General features: G+C 40.1%; 1 protein-coding gene across 1 annotated transcript in view; it reads right to left on the bottom strand.

Moving 5' to 3' along the window:
* Positions 1 to 23,864, bottom strand: part of LOC150083207 (tRNA (34-2'-O)-methyltransferase regulator WDR6) — a 760,490-nt gene that overhangs the window by 546,807 nt on the left and 189,819 nt on the right. Inside the window, exon 9 of the mRNA XM_090378434.1 lies at positions 20,920 to 21,012. Coding sequence (XP_090234560.1) covers positions 20,920 to 21,012 — 93 coding nt within the window. The remainder of the gene's footprint in view (positions 1 to 20,919; positions 21,013 to 23,864) is intronic.

The raw sequence follows: 23,864 nt of genomic DNA, 5'->3' as shown, positions 1-23,864 counted from the left end.
CTTTGACTTCATGAATGGTGTAGGGGTGACTGGGTGGCAGGTAGATAGAGACAAGTGTCAAAGTAATACCAATCACTACACATGTCAAAACAGCTTCGACGGAGGTTTGTAAAGGAATGTGTCTGTAAGATACTCGTGATTCTAGGAGTATACTATGAGCATTATTTGTAACAGTTCTGTCTTGACAAATAGATATTTACAGTATACCCAGTATAAAATACAAATTCAGTAGCTTTCGGAACTCGTGTCCCTTTATCAACTGACAAATTTGAATACATTACAAGCAAAGTGTGGCACGTTACTCATTCGTCATTGTTGTAGCACGGACGTGTGCTGCCTTGCGCCAGTGATCATCCATCAATAAAACGGTTGTCACCAGGATTGGATGTATACGCATGCCTTTCTGGCGATTTAATGCCTTAGGGTTGTTTATTATGTTTAGTGACTCTAGCCATAGGCGGTGGCGAAAGTGTCGCGCGTGGTCCACTATCTCAAAGTCGCGCTTGGGGTCAAGATCATGGTTGGTAGCCCAAAAATGTTCTGCAAGCGCGGACTGGTCAGTTTCGGCAAGCCGGATTGCTCTGTCGTGTTCCGTGAGGCGATCCTGGAGACGTCTCGATGTCTCACCTACGTAGCAACTGTTACAGGCCCTACAGGTGATACGGTACACTACATTGCTGCGTAAGACAGGTGTGACAGGGGTCTTCACACTGGAGACAAGTGAACGTAGGTTCCTACCTGGTAATTGCACACATTTGATGTTGTAACTTCTCAGGATCTTCGAGATACGTCCTGACACTCCTGGATAGTACGAAATGTAGGCGGATGATATGCCGACTTGCTTCGGAGGTCTTGGGTTGGAAGTAAGTTCTTGTGCCTGTAACAAGCATCTGTTTAGTACATGGGATGGATAACCACATCTGGTTAGGTCCGCCTTCACACGGGAGATCTCGTTACGTCTAATTGTGTCGGTGCTGGAATGGCTCCAGGCCCTGGAGAACAGGGTGCGGGCAGTGCTATTGAGATGGCTTGGAGCGTGGCCGGACCCGTAGTTGGTGAATTGACCGCACCACATGGGTTTGCGGTATACTGAGGTCTCTAGATGTGGGCCTACGCGATGCACTAGCACGTCCAGAAACGGGAGCGAACCGTCCACCTCTGATTCTACGGTAAACTTGATGAAATTGGATAGAGAGTTGAGGTATTCTAGTAGTACCGTTTCAGTACCACGTGGTATTATGGTAAAAATATCGTCGACGTATCTACACCACGTTGTAATAGGTGTAGGTGGGTTCTGGTGTATCTGCTTCTCCAGATCTTCCATGGCGATGTTAGCTACTACGGAACTGACAGGGGCACCCATAGCAGTGCCATGTACTTGTTTGTAGAGTGAGTCTTCAAAGGTGAAGATGCTGCTAGAGAGGCATAGGTTGAGGGCGGTACAGATGTCATCAGTGGATAGTGACGTCCTGGATTGGAGGCTTAAGTCGCTCTCAAGGAGCCTTCTGGCGCAGTGCGCGGCCTGTTGGACGGGAATCGAGGTGAATAAAGAAACCACGTCAAATGATGCCATGACAGAGTTATCAGGGATTGAAATGTCCTTAATGGTGTTAATGAATTCACTGCTGTTTTTAACGGTGTGAGATGTATTACCTATAAGAGGCGAGAGGAGGCTCGCGATGTGTTTGGACAGTTCATACGTTGGGGCACTGCAGCAAGACACTATAGGTCTGAGAGGAATACCCGGTTTATGGATCTTTGGTAATCCGTAGAATTGCGGTAGTTGGCAGCCAGTAGCACGCAAAAGATGGTGAGTCGCGGTCGGGATCTTCTTATCTTTAAGCCATGCGTGGACAAGTTTATTAACATTTGCTTCCAGACGTTTCAAGACTTTAACGGGAGGATCAGGTAGAGGTTCATATACGTTAGGATCGAGTAATAGGGCCAAGGCTTTCTCTCGGTAGGCTGATCGGTCCAGCACAACAGTCCGGCGTCCTTTATCCGCAGGAAGTACAACGATGGAGTTGTCTTTTCGTATAGATGACAGGGCGGCACGTTGGCGGTGGTTGAGGTTTGAGCACTTTTTTCGAGTGTTGCGGAGGACTGCGGCAGTCTTGAATCGGATCTCGTTGGCAGTTTCTTCGGGAAGGTTGGTAATACTGGCTTCTATACCCATAGCGAGCTGTGTGATGGGAGGTTTCGATGGTATAACGGCGAATTTCATACCGTTTGATAAAACACTCAGCTGCTCGTTGGACAGTTGTTTGTTACTTAGATTCAAGACGAAAGAAGTCGTGTCGTCTGAACGAGTGTTCGTCTTTAAGGAGTTAGTTTCTATGCTCAAGTTTATGAACTTGCGCTGTTGGCGTAAACGGTAGGTATCCGAGGTCTGACTAGCCCGATGGCAGATGGTATGTATAAGGTTCGTAAATACAATAGGCGAGACCTTACCTTGTAGATGTTGTAACAGTCTGGACTTGTTGTAGTCAGCATTCCTGATTTCACGGTGGAGATGGGATATCCATAAATTTAATGTGCGTAGGCTGAAGTTAAAGCAGGCACGATCCATATGAGAGTTGTGGAACGGGGCTTTGTATCGGAACCCTTTAGGTATAATTCGATTGCTTTTGCATCTGTGTGCGAAGCGTAAATGTTGCCTGTAGCGAGCTATTGAGAAGAAGCACTTTTGCAACTGTGCACAATCGTTGTAAGTATTATGGCCATAATACCTACAACGCTGACTACAACAAGTCCAGACTGTTACAACATCTACAAGGTAAGGTCTCGCCTATTGTATTTACAAACCTTATACATACCATTTGCCATCGGGCTAGTCAGACCTCGGATACCTACCGTTTACGCCAACAGCGCAAGTTCATAAACTTGAGCATAGAAACTAACTCCTTAAAGACGAACACTCGTTCAGACGACACGACTTCTTTCGTCTTGAATCTAAGTAACAAACAACTGTCCAACGAGCAGCTGAGTGTTTTATCAAACGGTATGAAATTCGCCGTTATACCATCAAAACCTCCCATCACACAGCTCGCTATGGGTATAGAAGCCAGTATTACCAACCTTCCCGAAGAAACTGCCAACGAGATCCGATTCAAGACTGCCGCAGTCCTCCGCAACACTCGAAAAAAGTGCTCAAACCTCAACCACCGCCAACGTGCCGCCCTGTCATCTATACGAAAAGACAACTCCATCGTTGTACTTCCTGCGGATAAAGGACGCCGGACTGTTGTGCTGGACCGATCAGCCTACCGAGAGAAAGCCTTGGCCCTATTACTCGATCCTAACGTATATGAACCTCTACCTGATCCTCCCGTTAAAGTCTTGAAACGTCTGGAAGCAAATGTTAATAAACTTGTCCACGCATGGCTTAAAGATAAGAAGATCCCGACCGCGACTCACCATCTTTTGCGTGCTACTGGCTGCCAACTACCGCAATTCTACGGATTACCAAAGATCCATAAACCGGGTATTCCTCTCAGACCTATAGTGTCTTGCTGCAGTGCCCCAACGTATGAACTGTCCAAACACATCGCGAGCCTCCTCTCGCCTCTTATAGGTAATACATCTCACACCGATATTTTTACCATAATACCACGTGGTTCTGAAACGGTACTACTAGAATACCTCAACTCTCTATCCAATTTCATCAAGTTTACCGTAGAATCAGAGGTGGACGGTTCGCTCCCGTTTCTGGACGTGCTAGTGCATCGCGTAGGCCCACATCTAGAGACCTCAGTATACCGCAAACCCATGTGGTGCGGTCAATTCACCAACTACGGGTCCGGCCACGCTCCAAGCCATCTCAATAGCACTGCCCGCACCCTGTTCTCCAGGGCCTGGAGCCATTCCAGCACCGACACAATTAGACGTAACGAGATCTCCCGTGTGAAGGCGGACCTAACCAGATGCGGTTATCCATCCCATGTACTAAACAGATGCTTGTTACAGGCACAAGAACTTACTTCCAACCCAAGACCTCCGAAGCAAGTCGGCATATCATCCGCCTACATTTCGTACTATCCAGGAGTGTCAGGACGTATCTCGAAGATCCTGAGAAGTTACAACATCAAATGTGTGCAATTACCAGGTAGGAACCTACGTTCACTTGTCTCCAGTGTGAAGACCCCTGTCACACCTGTCTTACGCAGCAATGTAGTGTACCGTATCACCTGTAGGGCCTGTAACAGTTGCTACGTAGGTGAGACATCGAGACATCTCCAGGATCGCCTCACGGAACACGACAGAGCAATCCGGCTTGCCGAAACTGACCAGTCCGCGCTTGCAGAACATTTTTGGGCTACCAACCATGATCTTGACCCCAAGCGCGACTTTGAGATAGTGGACCACACGCGACACTTTCGCCACCGCCTATGGCTAGAGTCACTAAACATAATAAACAACCCTAAGGCATTAAATCGCCAGAAAGGCATGCGTATACATCCAATCCTGGAGACAACCGTTTTATTGATGGATGATCACTGGCGCAAGGCAGCACACGTCCGTGCTACAACAATGACGAATGAGTAACGTGCCACACTTTGCTTGTAATGTATTCAAATTTGTCAGTTGATAAAGGGACACGAGTTCCGAAAGCTACTGAATTTGTATTTTATACTGGGTATACTGTAAATATCTATTTGTTAAACTATGGACCCCAGTACTCCAGGCCCATTTGTCACTAGTTCTGTCTTGCCTAAAAAGCATATAATTGCTTTTTATATGCTTTTGACAATCGATAATGGATATGGAACTGAGATTTCAGTTTGCCACTGAGTGATATTTTTGCATTGCTGCTACTGCTGCATATGTGTTCTTGGATGCATTGAGCATAATTTGCTTCTTTGCCTCTGGGTAAGTCACTTTTCATTCTACCTTATACTTTGGGTTTTTTTCCCTGTTTTCTAGACCAAATGATTTGGGGTAGGCTGGATGCATGCCTTTGCAATTTGGACAATGCAATGTTTTAGCATCACAGTCTGTTTCCGTACGTGCTTTTGACCAACAGTTTGGACAGACTGGATCTCCTCGACAAGCCATTTGGGAGTGACCAAATTTTTGACACTTGTAGCAGATTACAGGATTCGGAATAAGAGGTCTTACTTGGCAGTTGAAATAGTAGGCTTTGACACTAGATTGTAAGGTAGGTATTCCAAATGTCAGGATGGTGTTACATGCGGGAATAAAATCTTCATCTTTCCTGATCATGACGCATTTGGCTTGTATAACTTTTTGATTTTTCAGTTCCTGGACTAGTTCAGATTCAGTTACATTAGTCAGAATCCGATCTGCAATTACTGCCTTGGAGATATTTAATGTTGCATGTGGTGTGACTTGTATGGGTAGTCCTCCAAATGTTGTTAATTTCAGCTAAGTCTCAGAATGTGTATGACTGGCAGTTTCAACCAATAGGTCACCAGATCTGAGTCTTCTCACCATTTTGGGTGAACCTAATGCATTTTCTAAGCATTTCTGTATAAGAAATGGCAATAAAGTACTCATAGATTTTTCTGAGAGAAAGAGAATGTAAGATAAGGAATGATGGACATTTCCGATGTTCTGTGTTCTTACGCAGTTTTTTTTGACTTTCTTGCATCATAGGTAATTTCATGGTCAGCATTGCTGACAGCACTAGATGAGTGGCTAGGCTGCTCAAGTGCAGGATAATCGTCGTAGTCCATGGTTAGCTCTGTTTTGCCCTGGAGGTTAACTTTCCCTCCCAGGTTTCTGGCCCCGACACAGGGAGGCAGGAGCAGTGCCACTAGGAGACCAAGCAATTAGAAGAATTAGTTGGTTAGTAAAAAAAATAATATACATAATGTAAATGAAAGGTGAATTTCCTTTCTCTGTTCTTACTTGCCTTTCCAAGTGTAGAACTAGTTTATAAATGAACTGCTGAGAGAGCACCAAATAACATAAAAAGATCTTTTTTTGGTGAGAAAGATCAATAGATAATTTGCACTGGGAATGCCTGACCTCTAATATGCTTGGCACCTTGGGTCCAGCAAAGAAGGTAAGTGGACCCTTGGCCATAATTATGAGAGCATCCTTGGATTCAGGGAAAGTACCCATGGATTGGAGATGTGCAAATGTATCCCCAATTCACAATGGAGGAGCGAAGAGTGACAGGAGTAATTACAGACATGTTAATTTAAGTATTTAAAATGTGTTAAGGGAAAATAATGGAGTCACTCATTAAAAAATAATGTAGAACCATCTACACAGGAGAGCTGTTATACTTTGTCACAGTATGGGTTTGTCAAAGGAAGATTGTGTCTGACCAATTTAATTGGATATTATGATGCAATAACAAAGGAACTGAATGCAAAAAATAACTTTGGTATCATATACTTGGATTTCAGAAAAGCTTTTGATATTGTCATACATAAAATAGACTGCTGTACAAATTGGAGCAGTGTAACATTAAGGAACGTTACTGCTAGGGATAAAGGGATGGTTGAGTGGGAGAAGACAGGGTTGTTATTAATGGATGTGCTACAAAAAGAACTAGAAAAGTTAGGCATTTGGGCTAAGAAATGGCAATAGAGGTTTAACACTAACAAATGCAAAGTACCGCATATGGATAGCAGTAATCTCAGATTAATATAAAAACTGTGTGGTACTAGACTTAGGGTAGTGCAAACAAAAAAGACCTGGGGGAATTGTGCAGTCAGATATGACTGCACCATTAACCCCAGTGTTGGGCTGAATTGTTCTATTCAATATTTATTAATGATCCTGATCAAGGTATTATTATTAGTAGCAGTCAGTCCTCGTATAGCATAATAGTTGGGTTCCTAGAAACCCTTGTGCAATGCAAAATCGTGCAATATAAACAACAAGCCCTATGGAAAAAATGGGGTTAGGTGCCGACCACCCAAGATTGAACACACATTTGTAACCAAAACATTACCAAACACAATAAATTATCGTAATAAAATACTTACGCATTTTATTACAACTATTACGTAATAAAATATTGCTAATGCTTTTATTTCTATCGTAAGCAAACTTGCTTTTAGTTTGATTTTCTATCCAAACAGATGACAGGCATTCCATCTCTTCCAATTCACTGGGAGGAATGGTTACCTCTGTACAGTAAACAGTAACTGATATTTGTCTCTGAGTGACTACTGACTACTGGTTAGTTGGCACTTGGGGATTTTTAGCTTCCAAATAAGAAAATTATTTTGGTTTTATAATGCTGGATCTTTTTTTCTAGTTTCTAGAGTGGACATTCTCTGGAATATTCAGCATACTCCTCAGCACAAGGCACTTTTACTGTCTTTTCCATGCAGTCAATCCATATATGACATAGGCTGCCAAACTTCTGGCATTTAAAGCACTGTAAGAGGTTTAGAATATATAGCTTAATATGACAACTTGATTTAATTTTATGGTTTTTTTGAAAGGATATACAGCAATCTGTACATAGGCAGAAGTTACCTATTCACAAATCGAATGGTGCTATCGTCTGGGTACGAGGTTAGCCTGTGCGGTCGAAGCTCCTTGAAGCTCTTGGAACAGAGAAGTTTTTCCTGATTTATTTTCTGATTTATTAGCTTAAATTGTCATATTAACTTATTTTCTAAAGTAGCTTTATATTCCTAGTTACGATACTTAGTTTAAAGTTTAACTTAGACAGAGATTTTGTAGGTATTACTTATTTGCACAATGTGCAAATAAGTAATAAATGAACTGCTGAGTATCGGTAACGGTATCAAATCCACGTGTTACAAATTGAACGAGAAGTCTTTTTTTTAACCAAATTTAGTCGATTTATTAACCAATTGTTATATCAAATTATCTTCTATAAGTAGATTATAGACCTAGTGAGGATCCTTAGTTTATTCTAAATTGAGATAGCGAGATTTGGAAGCTAATCAATACTTACGAGTCCGTAGAAGTACCGTTCGAGAATTCCCGCCATTTTTACACGATAGCATAAGCTTAGTGTAGTATAGTGCATAATATAATATTGTCAATTAATCAGTAAATCTATTAATCTTGATAAACTTTATTGTCAATTAAATTGTATTTTTAACTCTATATATTTATAACGACTTAATCGTAACAAATAATTAATACATAGTGGTATTAATTATTTGTTACACTAGATACCGAAAAAAAAAAAAAAAAAAAAAATTAAGATAACTGTTTTTGGATATAACTTAAGGATTTAATTTTTGTTTTGAAATTTTATTGAATTAAATCGGAATCATGACTCTGACCAGAGCAGCAAAGCAAAAGGCTCGAGCTAATGGGAGTGCTGTGGTTCGGGGGAGAACTGAGGGGGGCAGTTGCCCTCTGAATCACAGTCTTTTAAAATGCACTGTTTGCTTGATGTTTGCAGAGCAGTCGGGTACGGGACATGATGCTGCCAAGGGGGATGTCTTTGTGTGTGCACGACGTAAGGAGTGCAAGGAAATCAGGCGACAACTCAGCGTTGTTATGGGCCTTTATGAGAGCTTGAAGGACAGGGTGGATGCCCTCGAAGGAAATAAATTGAGGGGCCCATCAAGCTCTCAGCTGCCCACATCAACGCCAGAGCTTGCACTTGGTCATCAGGCAACACAGAGGCAGCCCCCTAGGCAGAATGCGCTGGTCCCACAGGAACTAGTAGTTGTTGGTGACTCTATTGTCAGGGAAACGGGGAACATGCTTTGTAAAAAGGATAGGTGGAATAGGACCAGGGTATGTCTGCCAGGGGCAAAGGTTGATGATGTTGTAGAGCGGATATCATCTCTTAAGGGCACAAAAGGTGATATAGTTGTACACGTTGGCACTAATGATATTAAGAGTAGGAGACCGGCGGAATTACTTAGCAAGTACAGGTCACTGTTGAAAAAAAGCCGTGAATTAGTGTTGAATTTGAAAGTGTCTGCAATTCTGCCCAGACACGATAGGAGGGAGTATATGATGAGAGCCTTGTCGATCAATTCGGCCCTGGAGGGATTGTGCAAGGCTCAAGGGGTAGAATTTTTTTCAGCCTGGACTGTACTTGTTAACAGGAGAGATTGCTTCTACAGGGATGGGATACACTTAAATAGAAAGGGTGCAAGAATTTTTGCTGATGCTGTCGAGGCAGTGTTAGGTGGGTCGGAAAACTGCTAGTTGGGGGGGATACAAGGACTAATAGATTAACAGTAGCCACTGGCAGAGGTGGAAGTGATTCTTGCACTGCTTCTATTGAAATGAGCAGAAGCCTGAAAAACAAGATTCAGGATATTTCAGAGACTGCTGGGAGTCATTGCGGTACAAGTAAACACATGGGTTGTGTTAGGGTAGCTAAGAATAGAAACAGGTGCGTGTATATCTGCGTGTACACCAATGCTAGGAGTTTGGTAAATAAATTTGATGAATTTGAGGTATTGCTCAAAACATCAAAGGCAGATATTGTTGGGATATCAGAGACGTGGTGTCACACAGATATAAGTAATGCGGAACTGGAATTTGGGGAATACAATGTGTATAGAAAGAATAGACAGGACAGGAGGGGAGGAGGGGTTATGCTATTAGTTAAGAAACACATAAAGTCCAAGAAAGTGAAGCCAGCCGACATCGATGGACAGGGCAGTGTCGAGTCAGTTTGGTGTGACATAAGCATAGGGAAATCAAAATTGAGAGTAGGAGTGTGCTATAGGCCTAATGACTCTGATGAGTATAATAAGATATTGTACAGGGAAATAGAGTGGGCCAGTAACTCAGAGAGTCTTATAATGGGGGATTTTAATTTCCCAGATATTCACTGGAATTTGTGGATTGGTCACTCGCACACTAGCAAGGCTTTTGTGGATTTATTGCATGATTGTTTTCTACATCAGCATGTTCGTGAGGCAACAAGAGGGAGCAATACTCTTGATCTGATTATCAGTAGTGATTCTTCATGCATTAAGAATCTGCAGATAAATGAACCACTAGGTGGCAGTGATCACAGTGTGTTGAAGTGGGATTTACTCAAGGAGGTAACTACCATCAGAGGTAAAGGGAAGGGTTTTTGTTTTCGTAAAGGCGACTATGATGGTCTGAGACAGTATTTAAATTGTATACAGTGGGACCAACTGATGATGTTACCAACAGCAAACTCAAAATGGGAAGCATTCAAGGAACTAATCTTGGAGGCTACCAGGCTTTACATACCAACTAAGAAATATTGTTCAAGGTTTAGGCCTAAATGGTTGTCAGATGAACTAATGAGACAGGTGGCAGAGAAGAAAAATGCATGGGATACATACAAATTAATGGGTGACATGGAAGCCTATGATAGATATAAGTTGGTCTGTAACCAAGTCACAAAGGAGATTAGGCAGGCAAAGGCAGACTACGAAAAATCCTTGGCAAAGGATGCAAAGAAAAACAGAAAAGAGTTCTTTACATATTTAAACTCAAGAAGGAAAGGGATGAATCAGATTGGTCCACTGGATATTGATGGTTCAACAGTTGAGGATCCTGCTCAGGTGGCTAACAATCTAAACGAGTATTTTGCATCTACATTCATGCATGAGGAGTTATTCAGGAAGGAGAATGATGTAGGTAAAGTAAACATTGGCAGTGAGCTGGATGATTTTGTAATAACTGAGAAGAAAGTGGAGGAGAGATTGTTGAGGATAAACATAAAAAAGGCACCTGGGGTGGATGGGATCTATCCAGTTATATTAAAGGAGGCAGCAAAGGAAGTAAGCAAACCCCTAGCCATAATTATGAGAGCTTCTTTGGACTCAGGGGAGGTACCCATAGACTGGAGGAGTGCAAATGTAACCCCAATTCACAAAGGAGGATCAAAGGCTGACACAAGTAATTATAGACCTGTTAGTTTAACTTCTGTTCCAGGTAAATTAATGGAGGCACTGGTTAAAGAAGCACTGCAGGATCATCTAGACAAGAATTCAGTTATAGCTCAGACGCAGCATGGTTTTGTTAAGGGCAGGTCTTGCCTGACCAATTTGATTGGATACTATGATGTAGTCACAAAAGAACTGGATGCAGGGAATAACTTTGATATTATATATTTGGATCTTGGAAAGGCTTTTGATACTGTTGCACATGGAAGACTGCTGCACAAATTGGAGCAGTGTGGCATTGGAGGCAAATTGCTGCTATGGATAAGGGAATGGTTGAGTGGCAGAAGACAGAGAGTGGTAATCAATGGACACTGTTCAACGTGGACTAATGTTATTAGTGGAGTTCCTCAGGGTTCAGTGTTGGGTCCGTTGTTGTTTTCGGTGTTTATGAATGATATTGATGATGGGATATCAAGTTTAATGTCCAAGTTTGCAGATGATACAAAGGTTGGCAGGGTTGTTAAGGACACTACTGACGCTATGCTGCTGCAACAGGATCTGGAAAGGTTGAACAGATGGGCTGAGAGGTGGCAAATGAAGTTTAACATTGACAAATGTAAAGTACTACATATGGGAAACAGTAACCCGAGAGCAACGTATCAACTCTGCGGTACAACACTGACAGTGGTGGAGAATGAAAAGGACCTGGGGGTAATTATGCAGGCAGATATGAAGTTCTCTGAGCAGTGCAGACGAGCTGCAAGAGTAGCTCATGGTGTCTTGTCAATGATATACAGGAATTTTTCTAGCACGGATAAGGAGGTGATTATTCCCTTGTATAAGGCAATGGTTAGGCCACATCTTGAGTACTGTATACAGGTCTGGAGGCCTCATTTCAAGAAGGATGTAGAGCTGCTGGAACGGGTACAGAGAAGGGCAACAAGATTAGTGAATGGAACAAAGGGTTGCTCTTACGAAGAAAGGCTTAAGTTTTGCAAATTACAGAGTCTGGAGACTAGGCACCGGCGAGGTGATCTGATTGAGGTGTATAAGGCTTTGAATGGTTTGAGCATGCTCAATGCCAATGGGATTCTTCATCTTGCTCAGAATAATCACCTCAGAGGGCATAAATTCAAATTGAGGAAGGACGAATGTCGGATAGATGTGCGGAAATTTGCCTTTGGCCAGCGGGTGGTTGGTTGGTGGAACCGACTTCCATCACTTGTTGTTGAAGTTGAAAGCCTAAACAAATTTAAAGCTCAACTGGACAGGTATTTCGAACGAACGGAGGGGTGAAATGGGAGTGGTGTTTTTTTTTTTTTTTTTTTTGGCTGATGCTGAATAAGCTTGCTTTCTTGCATCATATGCCTCTACTAATGCTAATGCTAATCAAAGCAATGGTGCTATCAAATCAAAGCTATTGATTTGATAGCACCATTTGATTTAGATGGGATGGAAAACTGCTAGCTGGGGCAAATAGACATTTGCAGGCAGAGGAGAAAGTGATTCTTGCACTTCTGCTATTGGATTGAGCAGCAACCTTGAAGACAAAGTGATGAGGAATGCAAGGACTGCCAGGAGTATTCATGAAACAATTAATACATGGGATGTGTTAGGGTAACCTAAAGTAAGAACAGGTGTATGCATATTCACATGGCCTCCATAGCCAGGTGGGCAGGAGCAGCAGTGTATAGCACACGCTTCTTGATTAGACTGAGGTTTGAGTCTGTGACCACCAAATACGGAGGATGCAGAAAGGGCAGGGAATGACCATCGCATATCCCCGGAGTAATATGGCCTTAGCTGCTAATGCTCCTAAAAAAAAAAAAAAATAAATAAAAAAATAAAAAAAATAGCATATTCACATGAATACCAATGCTAGGAGCACACTAAATAAATTTGAAGTGCCCTTCAAGCAATCAAATGCGGACATTATTGGGATATCAGAGATGTGGTGTCACTCAGTTATAAGGAATGCAGAATTTGAATATAGGCAAAGCAATATAAAAAGGACCCTATTGTATTGTGTATATTGTCAAGTGGCACTAGTGCCCCCCCCCCCACACACACAAACCACACAACATACATTGTGACACTACAACTCTGTAAATGACAAAGATAGCGTAAGTTTTAGTGTTAGTTTTGGATTATGCTGGTCTGTTGTTCTTGTTCCTTCAGCATTCAGCTGCAGGGGCCTTGGTGGGACCCGAATCACTGTCAACCACCACCATGAAGAGGCAGCCAGGTGTAGTACAAGTGGATAGTTCTCTGGCGGGCAAACACTGGACTGCACTCGAGCTTGCCAGGGAGGGCCCCAAAAAAAAAAACAACACCTGCTGGAAGAGGAAGACATAAAAAGGGGTGACAGGGATGGCAGAAGGAGCAGATGCAGTGGCAAAAGGTGGAGACAGACAATAGGAAGGCTACTTACAGGAAATAGGATGATAAAGGTATAAAGAGGCACTCCGTAGAAGGGGCCCATTCTTTATATAGAGGAAGGGGGTTGACAAGAAAAGTAAAAGGTTTCTAGTGGTAAGTTCCACCAAACAAAAAATGCTGGAATGGAATGGGGAGAGGGAGATTAGAAGCATCTTTTCTTTCTTTTTACCCCCACACCAGCCAGACCAGCTGAAGTCAGTGTGTACATGAGACACCTGGCAGAGTAAAAATGCAAGAGATGCATTTAATTATGAGGCAACACAGTATCCAATGGTAAATATAAGCTAGTCTTTAATCAAGTCACAAAGGAGGTTAGGCAAGCGAAGGCAGATTATGATAAATCTTTGGCAAGGGAAGCAAAAAAAAACAGGAAAGACTTCTTTACTTATGTAAAGACTAGAAGGAAGGGGGTAAACCATATTGGTCAACTTGATATTGATGGTTGATGATCCTGCTCAGGTAGCTGACAAACTGAATGAAAGGAGTATTTTGCATCAACATTCACATAATTCTTTAAGGAAGGGGGACGTCAGAAGTTTATCAAACTCTAACAGATAGCTAAAAGATTTTGTAATAACCAAGAGGAAAGTTAAAGAGAATTTGTTGAAGTTAAACATAAGAAAGGCACCTGGGGTGGATGGGATCTATCCAATTATATTAAGGAGAGGTCCCCACGGATTGGAGATGTGCAAATGTATCCCCAATTCACAAAGGGGGGATCAAAGGGTGACACGAGTATTTACAGGCCTGTTAGTTTAACTTTTACCAGGAAAAATAATAGAGTCACTGGTAAAAGACATAATGCAAGATAATCTAGACAAGGCTGCAAATCTTCTCTGACGAATTTGATTGAATGCTATTATGTAGTCACAAAGGAACTGGATACAAACAATAATTTTTATATCACTTACTTAGATTTCAGGAAAACTTTTGATACTCTTGCACATAAAAGATTACTGTACAAATTGGAGCATTTTGGCAATTTTGGCATTAAGGACAATAAGGACAAATTGCTGCTATGGATAAAGTTGTGACTGATTGAGAGAAGACAGAGTGGTACTCAATGGACACTGCTGTGTACAGACTAATGTTATTAGTGGAAATCCCCAGGGTTTATTGTTGTGCACATTGTTATTTACTATATTTATCAATGATATTGATGAAGGCACATCACAATTAACGTTCAAATTTGAAGGTGATACAAAGGTGGGCAGGGGGATAATGACAGGAATGATGGTATGCTACTGCAACAGGATCTAGAAAAGTTAGGCAGATGGACTGAGAAATGGTAATTGAAGTTTAACATTGATAATTGTAAAGTACTGCATATGGGTGGCAGTAATTGCAGAAAAACAAACCAACTGTGTTGTACTTCTCAAGGTATCGGAAAACGAAAAAGATTATTGTGGAGTTGTATATGAAGTTCACTGAGCAATGCAGACAGGCGGCCAAGACTGCTCATGGTGTTTTGTCAATGATATACAGGAATATTGCTAGAGGGGACAAAGAGGTGATTATCCCATTGTATAATGCTCAGGCCACATCTTGAGTACAGGTGATTCCTGCTTAACGCTGATAATTCGTTCTGGAAAAACAGAGCGCTAAGTGAATCCACGGTAAGCGAGTGCAGCATTCTCATAAGGTAACATATGTATTTCTGAGTTGCGGTCGGTGCAATAGGATATTTCCTAATCAATAATAAACAGTAGTAAAAAGATGCACAAATGTCGGTCAAAATATTTAATATTCAAATATTTGTACATATAAAATATTCTGCATTACATATGTATATAATTATGTGTTACGTATCAAAATTAAACTTAATTCCAATTAAAATCGTGAATTTAACTGATCTAAACTGATTTTAATTGATTTAATTTAATTGATGAATTTAATCATGAAAAATGTGTCAAATTTGGGTTTTACTTTGCCCCTCTTCCTGGGAAACTAAAAGGGATTTTAATTTTAAATCCCTGGCAGCGTTACCAACCAACAATAAAGTCAACTGATCCTTCGCCACTTTGAAACCTGGATTGTTTTTCTTCTTTCAATATGAAACTTCTTTTAGGCATTCGTTTCCAAAAAAAGAGTTCTGCTTCGTCTATGTTAAAAACTTGTTGAGAAGTATAACACATAATACTCCTCTTCGATAATTTTAACAAGTTCTTTTTTGAAAGTTTCGGCTCCTTGATCTGCACTTGCGTCTTCTCCCTGGATTTTAAATCTATTCAACCAGCTCTTGCCAGTTTTAAATGTTTCCACTTTTTTTTATTATTTTTATTTTTTTAGGTGAGTTTTCTTCCGGTCATCATATAGGCTAATCTCTCTCTGTCTCTCTCTCTCTTTTTTTTTTTATAATATTTAACTTAACTGAATTCTGCACTGGATATTTATCTTCAATAAAATTAGTTAAAGTCTTTCCATTTCAATCCTAATAGCTGGCCTAGCCCTAGTTGCTTGCAGAACAGCTGTCTTTCCCGCTGCTAAAATTAATTCTTTATTTTTTATAATTGTTCTTACAGTTAAACTTGCCAGTCCTAAATTATGGCACACATCCGCTTGTCATTGACCAGAATTGATTTGCTTCAAAACGTCTAATTTAATTTTCAAATTCAGTCTTTTTCTTACATTTATAGTCTTCGTACTGCATCCAGACATTGTTGCTTTTTCATTCTTATCCGCCATTATTAACTCTTCGAAAATGTAACTGCATTGGTTACATTAATTATGATACAATGTTCGAGTAAACTGTCCATTATTCACAATGTCTAATACTGTACTGAGTGATGACCAGACTTCAGATAAATGCATATAACACAAATATTACTTGATCATTTTTTAGTGTTTATCTCGGAACTACATAACAAGTCACTGTACTGCAATTAAATTAGCGTGCGAAAAAATTTCACTGAGCGTGGGAAAATTTCTCAAGTTGATGTGGGAAATGTTTTAATGCTGTTTTGTTATTCATTTTCAAGCTATCGAATCCATCAAATGAAACGACTTTGTTAAATATGCAATCTGTAAAAGAGCATTATAGTCAGATACGGGTTATAATATAAGAGTAGCATTATAGCGAACCATGTTATAACGAGGGCCTGCTGTACTGCAAACAGGTCTGCAGGTCTAATTTTAGAAAGGATGTAGAGCTCTCATCAAGAAAGGCTTCAGTTCTGCAAATTGCAGCATCTAGAGACTAGGAACCTGCAAAGTACTCTGAATGAGGCATTTAAGGCTTTGAATGGATTCAGCAAGCTCAGTGCTATTTGGGATTCTTTGTCTTGCCCAGACTACTGGAGGAGAAATTGTTGAAGATGGACATAAAAAAGGCACCTGGGGTGGATGGAATCTATCCAATTATATTAGGGAGGCAGCAAAGTATGTAAGCAAATCCTTAGCCATAATATGGCTAAGGGTTTGCATAATTGTATTCAGGTTATGTCTCTATGGACTGGAGATGTGCGAATATATCCCCAATTCATAAAGTGGGATCAAAAGGTGACATGATTAATTACAGACCTGTTAGAGTAATATCTATTCCATGGAAAATAATGGAATAATGGAATCACTGGTTAAAGAAGTAATGCAGGACCATTTGGACAAGCATGCAATTATACTGCAATCACAGCATGGATACATCAAGGGCTGTCTTGTCTAACCAATCTGCTAGGTTACTATAATGCAGTGTTACTATAATGGATGAAAAAATAATTTTGACATGACATACTTGGATTTCAGGAAGAATTTTGATACTACTGCACATAAAAGACTGCTGTACAAACTGCAGCAATGTGGCATTAAGGGCAAGTTACTGCTATGGATAAAGGGATGGTTAAGTGGAAGAAGACAGAGAGTTGTTATCAATAGGACTGCTCTTTGAGGACTATTGTTATTAGTGGAGGTCCCCAGGGTTCAGTGCTGGGTCCTTTGTTGTTTTCAATATTTATCGATGATACTGATGAATGCATATCATGCTTCTCGTCTAAGTTTGCAGATGATACAAAATTGGCAGGGTGGTTAATGACAGTCATCAGAGTGAGCTACTGCAACAAAATCTAGGAAAATTGAATTGATGGGCTGAAAAATGGCAATTGAAGTTTAACATTAATAAATGCAACATACTGCAGATGGGAAGCAGTAACCCCAGAGTAATGTACAAACTGTGCGGTTCTACACTCATGGAAGTGGAGAATGAAAAAGGCCTGAGTGTAATTGTGCAGTCAGATATGAAGTTTTCTGACAGTGCAGATAGGCTGCCAGAGCAGCTCATGGGGTCTTGTCAATGATATACAGAAATTTTGCTAGCAGGGATAATGAGGTGATTATCCCCTTGTATAAGGCAATGGTCAGGCCAAATCTTTAGTATTGCATGCAGGTCTGGAGGCCTCATTGTAGGAAGGATGTAGAACTGTTGGAACAAGTACAGAGAAGAGCAACGAGATTAGTGAGGGAAACAAAGGAAAGGTTGTTCTTACCAAGAAAGGTTTAAGTTCTGCAAATTGCATTATCTGGAGACTAGGCACCTGTGGAGAGATCTCAATGAGGTGTTTAATACACTGAATGCTGTATTAAACTAACATTCACCATTCAATAGTATTCACCACTGAATGGTGAATGTTAGTGGTATTCTTCCACTTGCAAAGGCTACACACAAGAGGGGGCATAAATTCAAGTAGAGGAAGGATGATTGGAGGATAGATGTGGAGGATAGATGTGCCTTCAGCCTGCGGGTGGTTGATTGATGGAACAGACTTCCAATTGTTGTGGAAGTTAATGGGTTGAATAAATTCTAGGAAGAAATAAACAAATTCATGGAGAGTACGGATAGAACTGATTTTTTTTATGCAAAAACACCTTTGGTGGCACCTATTCAATTTTTTGGACTGAAAAAAACCGATTGGTAACAAAAGTGCGAGACGGAAATGATGCCTCTTGCTACACGATGCTAACATTGATTCAGTAGAATAAGTAGCGGGCATGAACATAAAATGTTACATAGTTCATAACTTTGGTTCTAGCTGTTGGATTTTTAAAAATTTAATGGTTTTGATTTTCTTTCATTGTCTACTATCAAATTGTGAAAAGTGTTGAAAATACAATCTGAAGTGTATGTTTCCTAAGGATGTTTTCACATAAAATAAAACATCTTTTCTGCGTATAGAGTACACATGCTGTTTTGTTTTTTTTGGCTGATGCTGCATAAGCTTGCTTTCACTGCATCATTTTCCACTACTAATGCTAAAATGCAAATAGAATAAATATTATAAAGGCTTCCGATAATCAATCACCAGATTCATTAAAGAGATAATTAAATCTTAATTTTTATATAAAATAATATGAAATTATAAATCGATAATAAGATTTACATTTCTTAATTCAAAATAGATAACAAAAATTATCTGTAATATGCTATTATAGAATTATCTTAGAATTATAGATTATAGCATTAGCATTAGTAGGGCATATGATGCAAGAAAGCAAGCTTATATAGCATCAACCCAAAAAAAAAAAAAAACTCTTCCCATTTCACCCATCCATTCACTCCAAATGTTTGAATAGGCACCTTCATAGCCAAGTGGGCAGGAGCAGCAGTGCGTAGCACACGCTTCTTGATTAGACCAGGGTTCGAGCCCATGACCACCAAATACGGAGGATGTGGAAAGGTCAGGGAATGACCACCACATATCCCCATAGTTACTAATGCTCCTAAAAACCAAATAACAAACAAACAAACAAATGTTTGAATAGTTCTGACTTGAACTTATTTAAGTTGCTGACCTCCAGTATAACAGATGGACGTTTGTTCCAACAATCAAACAAATGCTGGCTACAGGCAAATTTCTGCACATCTATTCTACAATTGTCTTTCTCAATTTGAATTTATGCCCCCTCAGGTTGTTTTCAATATTTATCAATGATACTGATGCGTTTAAGTTTGCAGATGATACAAAATTGGCAGGGTGGATCTGAGCATTGGATCTGAGCAAGAGGAAGAATCCTATTAGCATTCAGCTTGCTCAATCCATTCAAGGACTTATACACCTCAATTAGATCACTTCACAGGTGCCTAGTCTCCAGAAGATGAAATTGCAGAACTTAAGCCATTTTTGGTAACATCAACCCTTTGTTTCACTCACCAATCTCGTTGTCCTTCTCTGTACTCGTTCCAGCAGCTCTATATCTTTCCTAAAATGAGGCCTCCAGACCTGAATACAGTAGTCAAGGTGTGGCCTGACCACTGCCTTATACAAGGGGACAATCACCCCTGATCCCTGCTAAAAAAAATCCTGTTTATCATTGACAAGACACCATGAGCTACTCTTGCAGCCGTTTTGCACTGCTCAGAAAACTTCATATCTGATTCCACAATTACTCCCAGGTCCTTTTCATTCTCCACTACCCGAGTGTAATACTACCCAGTTGATACATTACTCTGGGGTTACTGCTACCAATATGTGGTACTTTATATTTGTCAATGGTAAACTTCAGTAAGAAAAAAAAAAAAGTAAAGTGCAGCCATTATCAACCCACTGCAGGGTGGAAGCCTCCTCAACAATTCATGCTGAGGGAAATGGACCATAATCTGCCACGCTGGTCCAGTGCGGGTTGGCAGATCGACCGTATTCAGCAGTCAGGGGCTTGAACCCTGGTCTACTCAAAGAGCGTGTGCTACTGCACTCCCGCTCCTGCCCACTCGGCTACGGAGGCCACCTCTCAACCCATCTGCTCATCTTTTCCAGATCTTGTTGCAGTAACGTACTATCATTACTGCCATTAATAACCCTGCCAACCTTCGTATCGTCTGCAAACTTAGACATTAACCCTGATATACTTTCATCAATACAAATACCAAAAACAACAATGGACCCAACACCAAATCCAAGGGGGGCCTCCACTAATAACATTAGTCCATGAAGAGCAGTGTCCACTGATAACCACTTTGTGTCTTCTCCCACTCAACCATCCTTTTATCCATTGCAGCAACTTGCTCTTAATGCCATACTGCTCTAATTGGTACAGTAATCTTTCATGTACCACAGTATCAAAAGCTTTCCTAAAATCCAAGTATATGATATCAAAATTATTCTCTGCACCCAATTCCTTTGTGACCACATCATAGTATCCAATCAAATTGGTCAGACAAGACTTCTCCCTTAACAAACCCATGCTGTGTCACAAAGCTGAAGTTAGACTAATAGGTCTGTAATTACCCGTGTCACCCTTTGATCTCCCTTTGTGAATTGGGGACAGATTTTCACATCTCCAGTCCATGGTGACCTCCCCTGAGATTTGCTTACTTCCTTTGTTGCCTCCTTTAATACAACTGGATAGATGCATTCCACCACAGGTGCCTTCCTTATGTTTAACTTCAACAATTTATTCTCCACTTTGTTCTCAGTTATTACAAAATCACTTAGCTCCCTGTTAGAGTTTGATAAACATTTGACACCTTATCTTAAAATATCTTAAGATATCTTAATAATAGATAATTCTATTATTAAAAATTATGTATATGATATTATATATAAAAGAAAAGATTTTATTTTTTAATTTTAACAGTTGGAAAAAATGTTAAAAGTTCATACTGAATATGTGGAATGTTGACGTGAAGTCACTGGGTTACAGAAAGCAAAAAAATAGAGAATCTAGTATTATGTAAAATTTTGAGAAATATCATACTCACTAAAGGAATACTTAATACAGATAGCATGCAACAATCATCTTCAACTTCTTCTACATCCCATAGAAAAATGCCAGAGTCAGTACCCCCAGTAGCCTAAAAATTATATTAAAGATTATAAAAAAGTATACTTAGAAACAGAACTTACATTTATTTTTTAGATATTTTACTTTATAGTTTAATTACTTCCACCAGAAAAGATCACAATGTACCTTTTGTATTGTAATCCACATATAAATAAATAAATTTTTTGTTTACACTCCGGGACAACCACATGTCAGAGAAGTTGCTATCTTCGCAAGGTGAAAAAACCCTCATCACTGTACCTCCTTCTAAGAATAACTAAATTAGTGACTGGATAAAATCTTTGTAAAAGTCATCAAGGCAACTTACACACAACTTTATAGTTAATGCGAAAGTTTCAATACTAACTATTCCAGAGTAACAAAAAACTTGAACTAGAATAAAGCATAATTAAAAATGAAGCAAATTACACTTCTGTAGCTGCTAACTCTCCAGATTTACCACAGAGTATCTGTCTTTTCTGACTTGATTTCAACCTTTTTTTCTGTCTGTCTAACAGCTTGTAGCATAATTTCTTTGTCTTTGTTTCAAAAACACCATTTTACTTCCATCTTTTTCTTTTTGCAAAAAGAAGTAAAACTGCATTACTGAAATTTTTTAAAAAAATTCAGTGATTTTTTTCTTAATTTCATTATTAACACATATGACTATGATAAAATGCCTGAGAATAGTTTGCTGTAATTATGCAGTTATCCATAAAAAAATAAAATAAAACAAAAATCAAACTTCATTCTGCAGGATTTTCATATGACATGGCCCAAGAATGATACTCTCTATCATTTTAGAAAGCAAGATCATTTTAGAAAGTAAGAACTAATACAATTAAAAATTTATTTGCAACTTGCACTGTTGCATTGCAAAACACTGCTTTCTCCTGGCAATAAATTTGTAAAGGCCACCTTGCTGGTCAGTTGCAATTACAAAAGACCAATGAGACAACTGCAGAAACAATACATGTTGATTAATGCGGATGTGTTAAAACTTGACTGCAAATATTTTACACATACAACAACAACAACAAAAAAGAAAAAACAATAGTGAAAATTTATAACCATTAAGATGATTAGTATGCCAATGCGATTCTATGATGTGTTATAACTTCAAACATTTAATATATTTATAGAAGCTGTGGGACTTTATGAAATCTGGAATACTGCAGACTTAGTTTTCAAGCAGCAAACAGTCACAATTAGTGACTTTCTATCATAAATTGGGGGAGGGGAGGAAGTTGTTACATTGGGGGGAGTTTATTTTTCCAAAAATATATATAATTCAATCCTATCCTGGACACATGAAGCGGCAAAGCAACTAAGCAAACCCTTAGCCATAATTATGAGAGCATCCTTGGACTCAGGGGAGGTTCCCACGGACTGGAGATGTGCAAATGTGTCCCCAATTCACAAAGGTGGATCGAAGGGTGCACGAGTAATTACAGACCAGTTAGTTTAACTTCTGTTCCGGGTAAAATAATGGAGTCGCTGGTTAAAGATGCATTGCAGGATCATCTAGACAAGACTGCAGCAATAATTCAAACACAGCATGGGTTTGTTAAGGGAAAGTCTTGTCTGACAAATTTGATTGGTTATTATGATGTGGTCACAAAGGAACTGGATGCAAAAAATAATTTTGATATCATATACTTGGATTTCAGGAAAGCTTTTGACACTGTTGCGCATGGAAGACTACTGTACAAATTGGAGCAGAATGGTATTAAGGGTAAGTTGCTACAATGGATAAAAGGATGGTTAAGTGGGAGAAGACAGAGGGTGGTAATCAATGGGTGCTGCTCTTCGTGGACTAATGTTATTAGTGGAGTCCCACAGGGTTCGGTGTTGGGTCCACTGTTGTTTTGTGTATTTATCAATGATATTGATGAAGGTATATCAGGCTTAATGTCGAAGTTTGCAGATGACACAAAGGTTGGCAGGGTTGTTAATGACAGTAATGGCAGTGTGCTACTGCAACAGGATCTAGATAATTTGGGCAGATGGGCTAAGAAGTGGCAACTGAAGTTCAACCTTGACAAATGCAAAGTACTGCATATGGGTAGAAGTAACCCCAGAGAAACGTACCAACTGTGTGGTACTACACTTAAGGTGGTAGAAAATGAAAAAGACCTGGGAGTAATTGTGCAGTCAGATATGAAGTTTTCTGAGCAGTGCAGACAGGCTGCTAGGGCGGGTCATGGGGTTTTGTCAATGATATATAGGAATTTTGCTAGAAGGGAAAAGGAGGTGATTGTCCCTCTGTATAAGGCAATGGTCAGGCCACGCCTTGAGTACTGCGTACAGGTCTGGAGGCCTCATTTTAGGAAGGATGTAGATTTGCTTGAGCGTGTACAGAGAAGGGCAACAAGATTGGTGAGGGGAATGAAGGGATTCTCTTACCAAGAGAGGCTTAAGTTCTGCAAATTGCAGTGGCTGGAGACTAGGCACCTGCGCGGTGATCTGATTGAGGTCTATAAGGCCTTGAATGGGTTGAGCACGCTGAATTCTGATGGGATCCTTCAACTTGTTCAGATTACCAACCTACGGGGACATAAGTTCAAATTAAGAAAGGACAGATGTAGAATAGATGTGCAGAAATTTGCCTTTAGCCAGCGGGTGGTTAATTGCTGGAACAAACTTCCATCTGTCGTTGTGGAAGTTGATAGGTTAAATAAATTTAAGGAGGAACTGGACAGGCATTTGGAGGGAATGGTGTGTTTTTTTTTTTTTTTTTTTTTTTGGCTGATGCTGCATAAGCTCCTACACTTGCTTTCTTGCATCATGTGCCACTACTACTACTACTACATCACAAGTGTTACAATTGGGGTTTTTTTTTATCCCCAGAAAATTGTTCACTCCTCAGCACGATTTCCAGTG

This window comes from Mastigoproctus giganteus, chromosome 7 (assembly GCF_048544385.1).
Source record: "Mastigoproctus giganteus isolate SK-2022 chromosome 7, ASM4854438v1, whole genome shotgun sequence".
NCBI lineage: Eukaryota > Metazoa > Arthropoda > Arachnida > Uropygi > Thelyphonidae > Mastigoproctus > Mastigoproctus giganteus.
The sequence above is the reverse complement of the archived record's forward strand: the minus strand, read 5'-3'. Positions and strand labels throughout refer to the sequence as shown.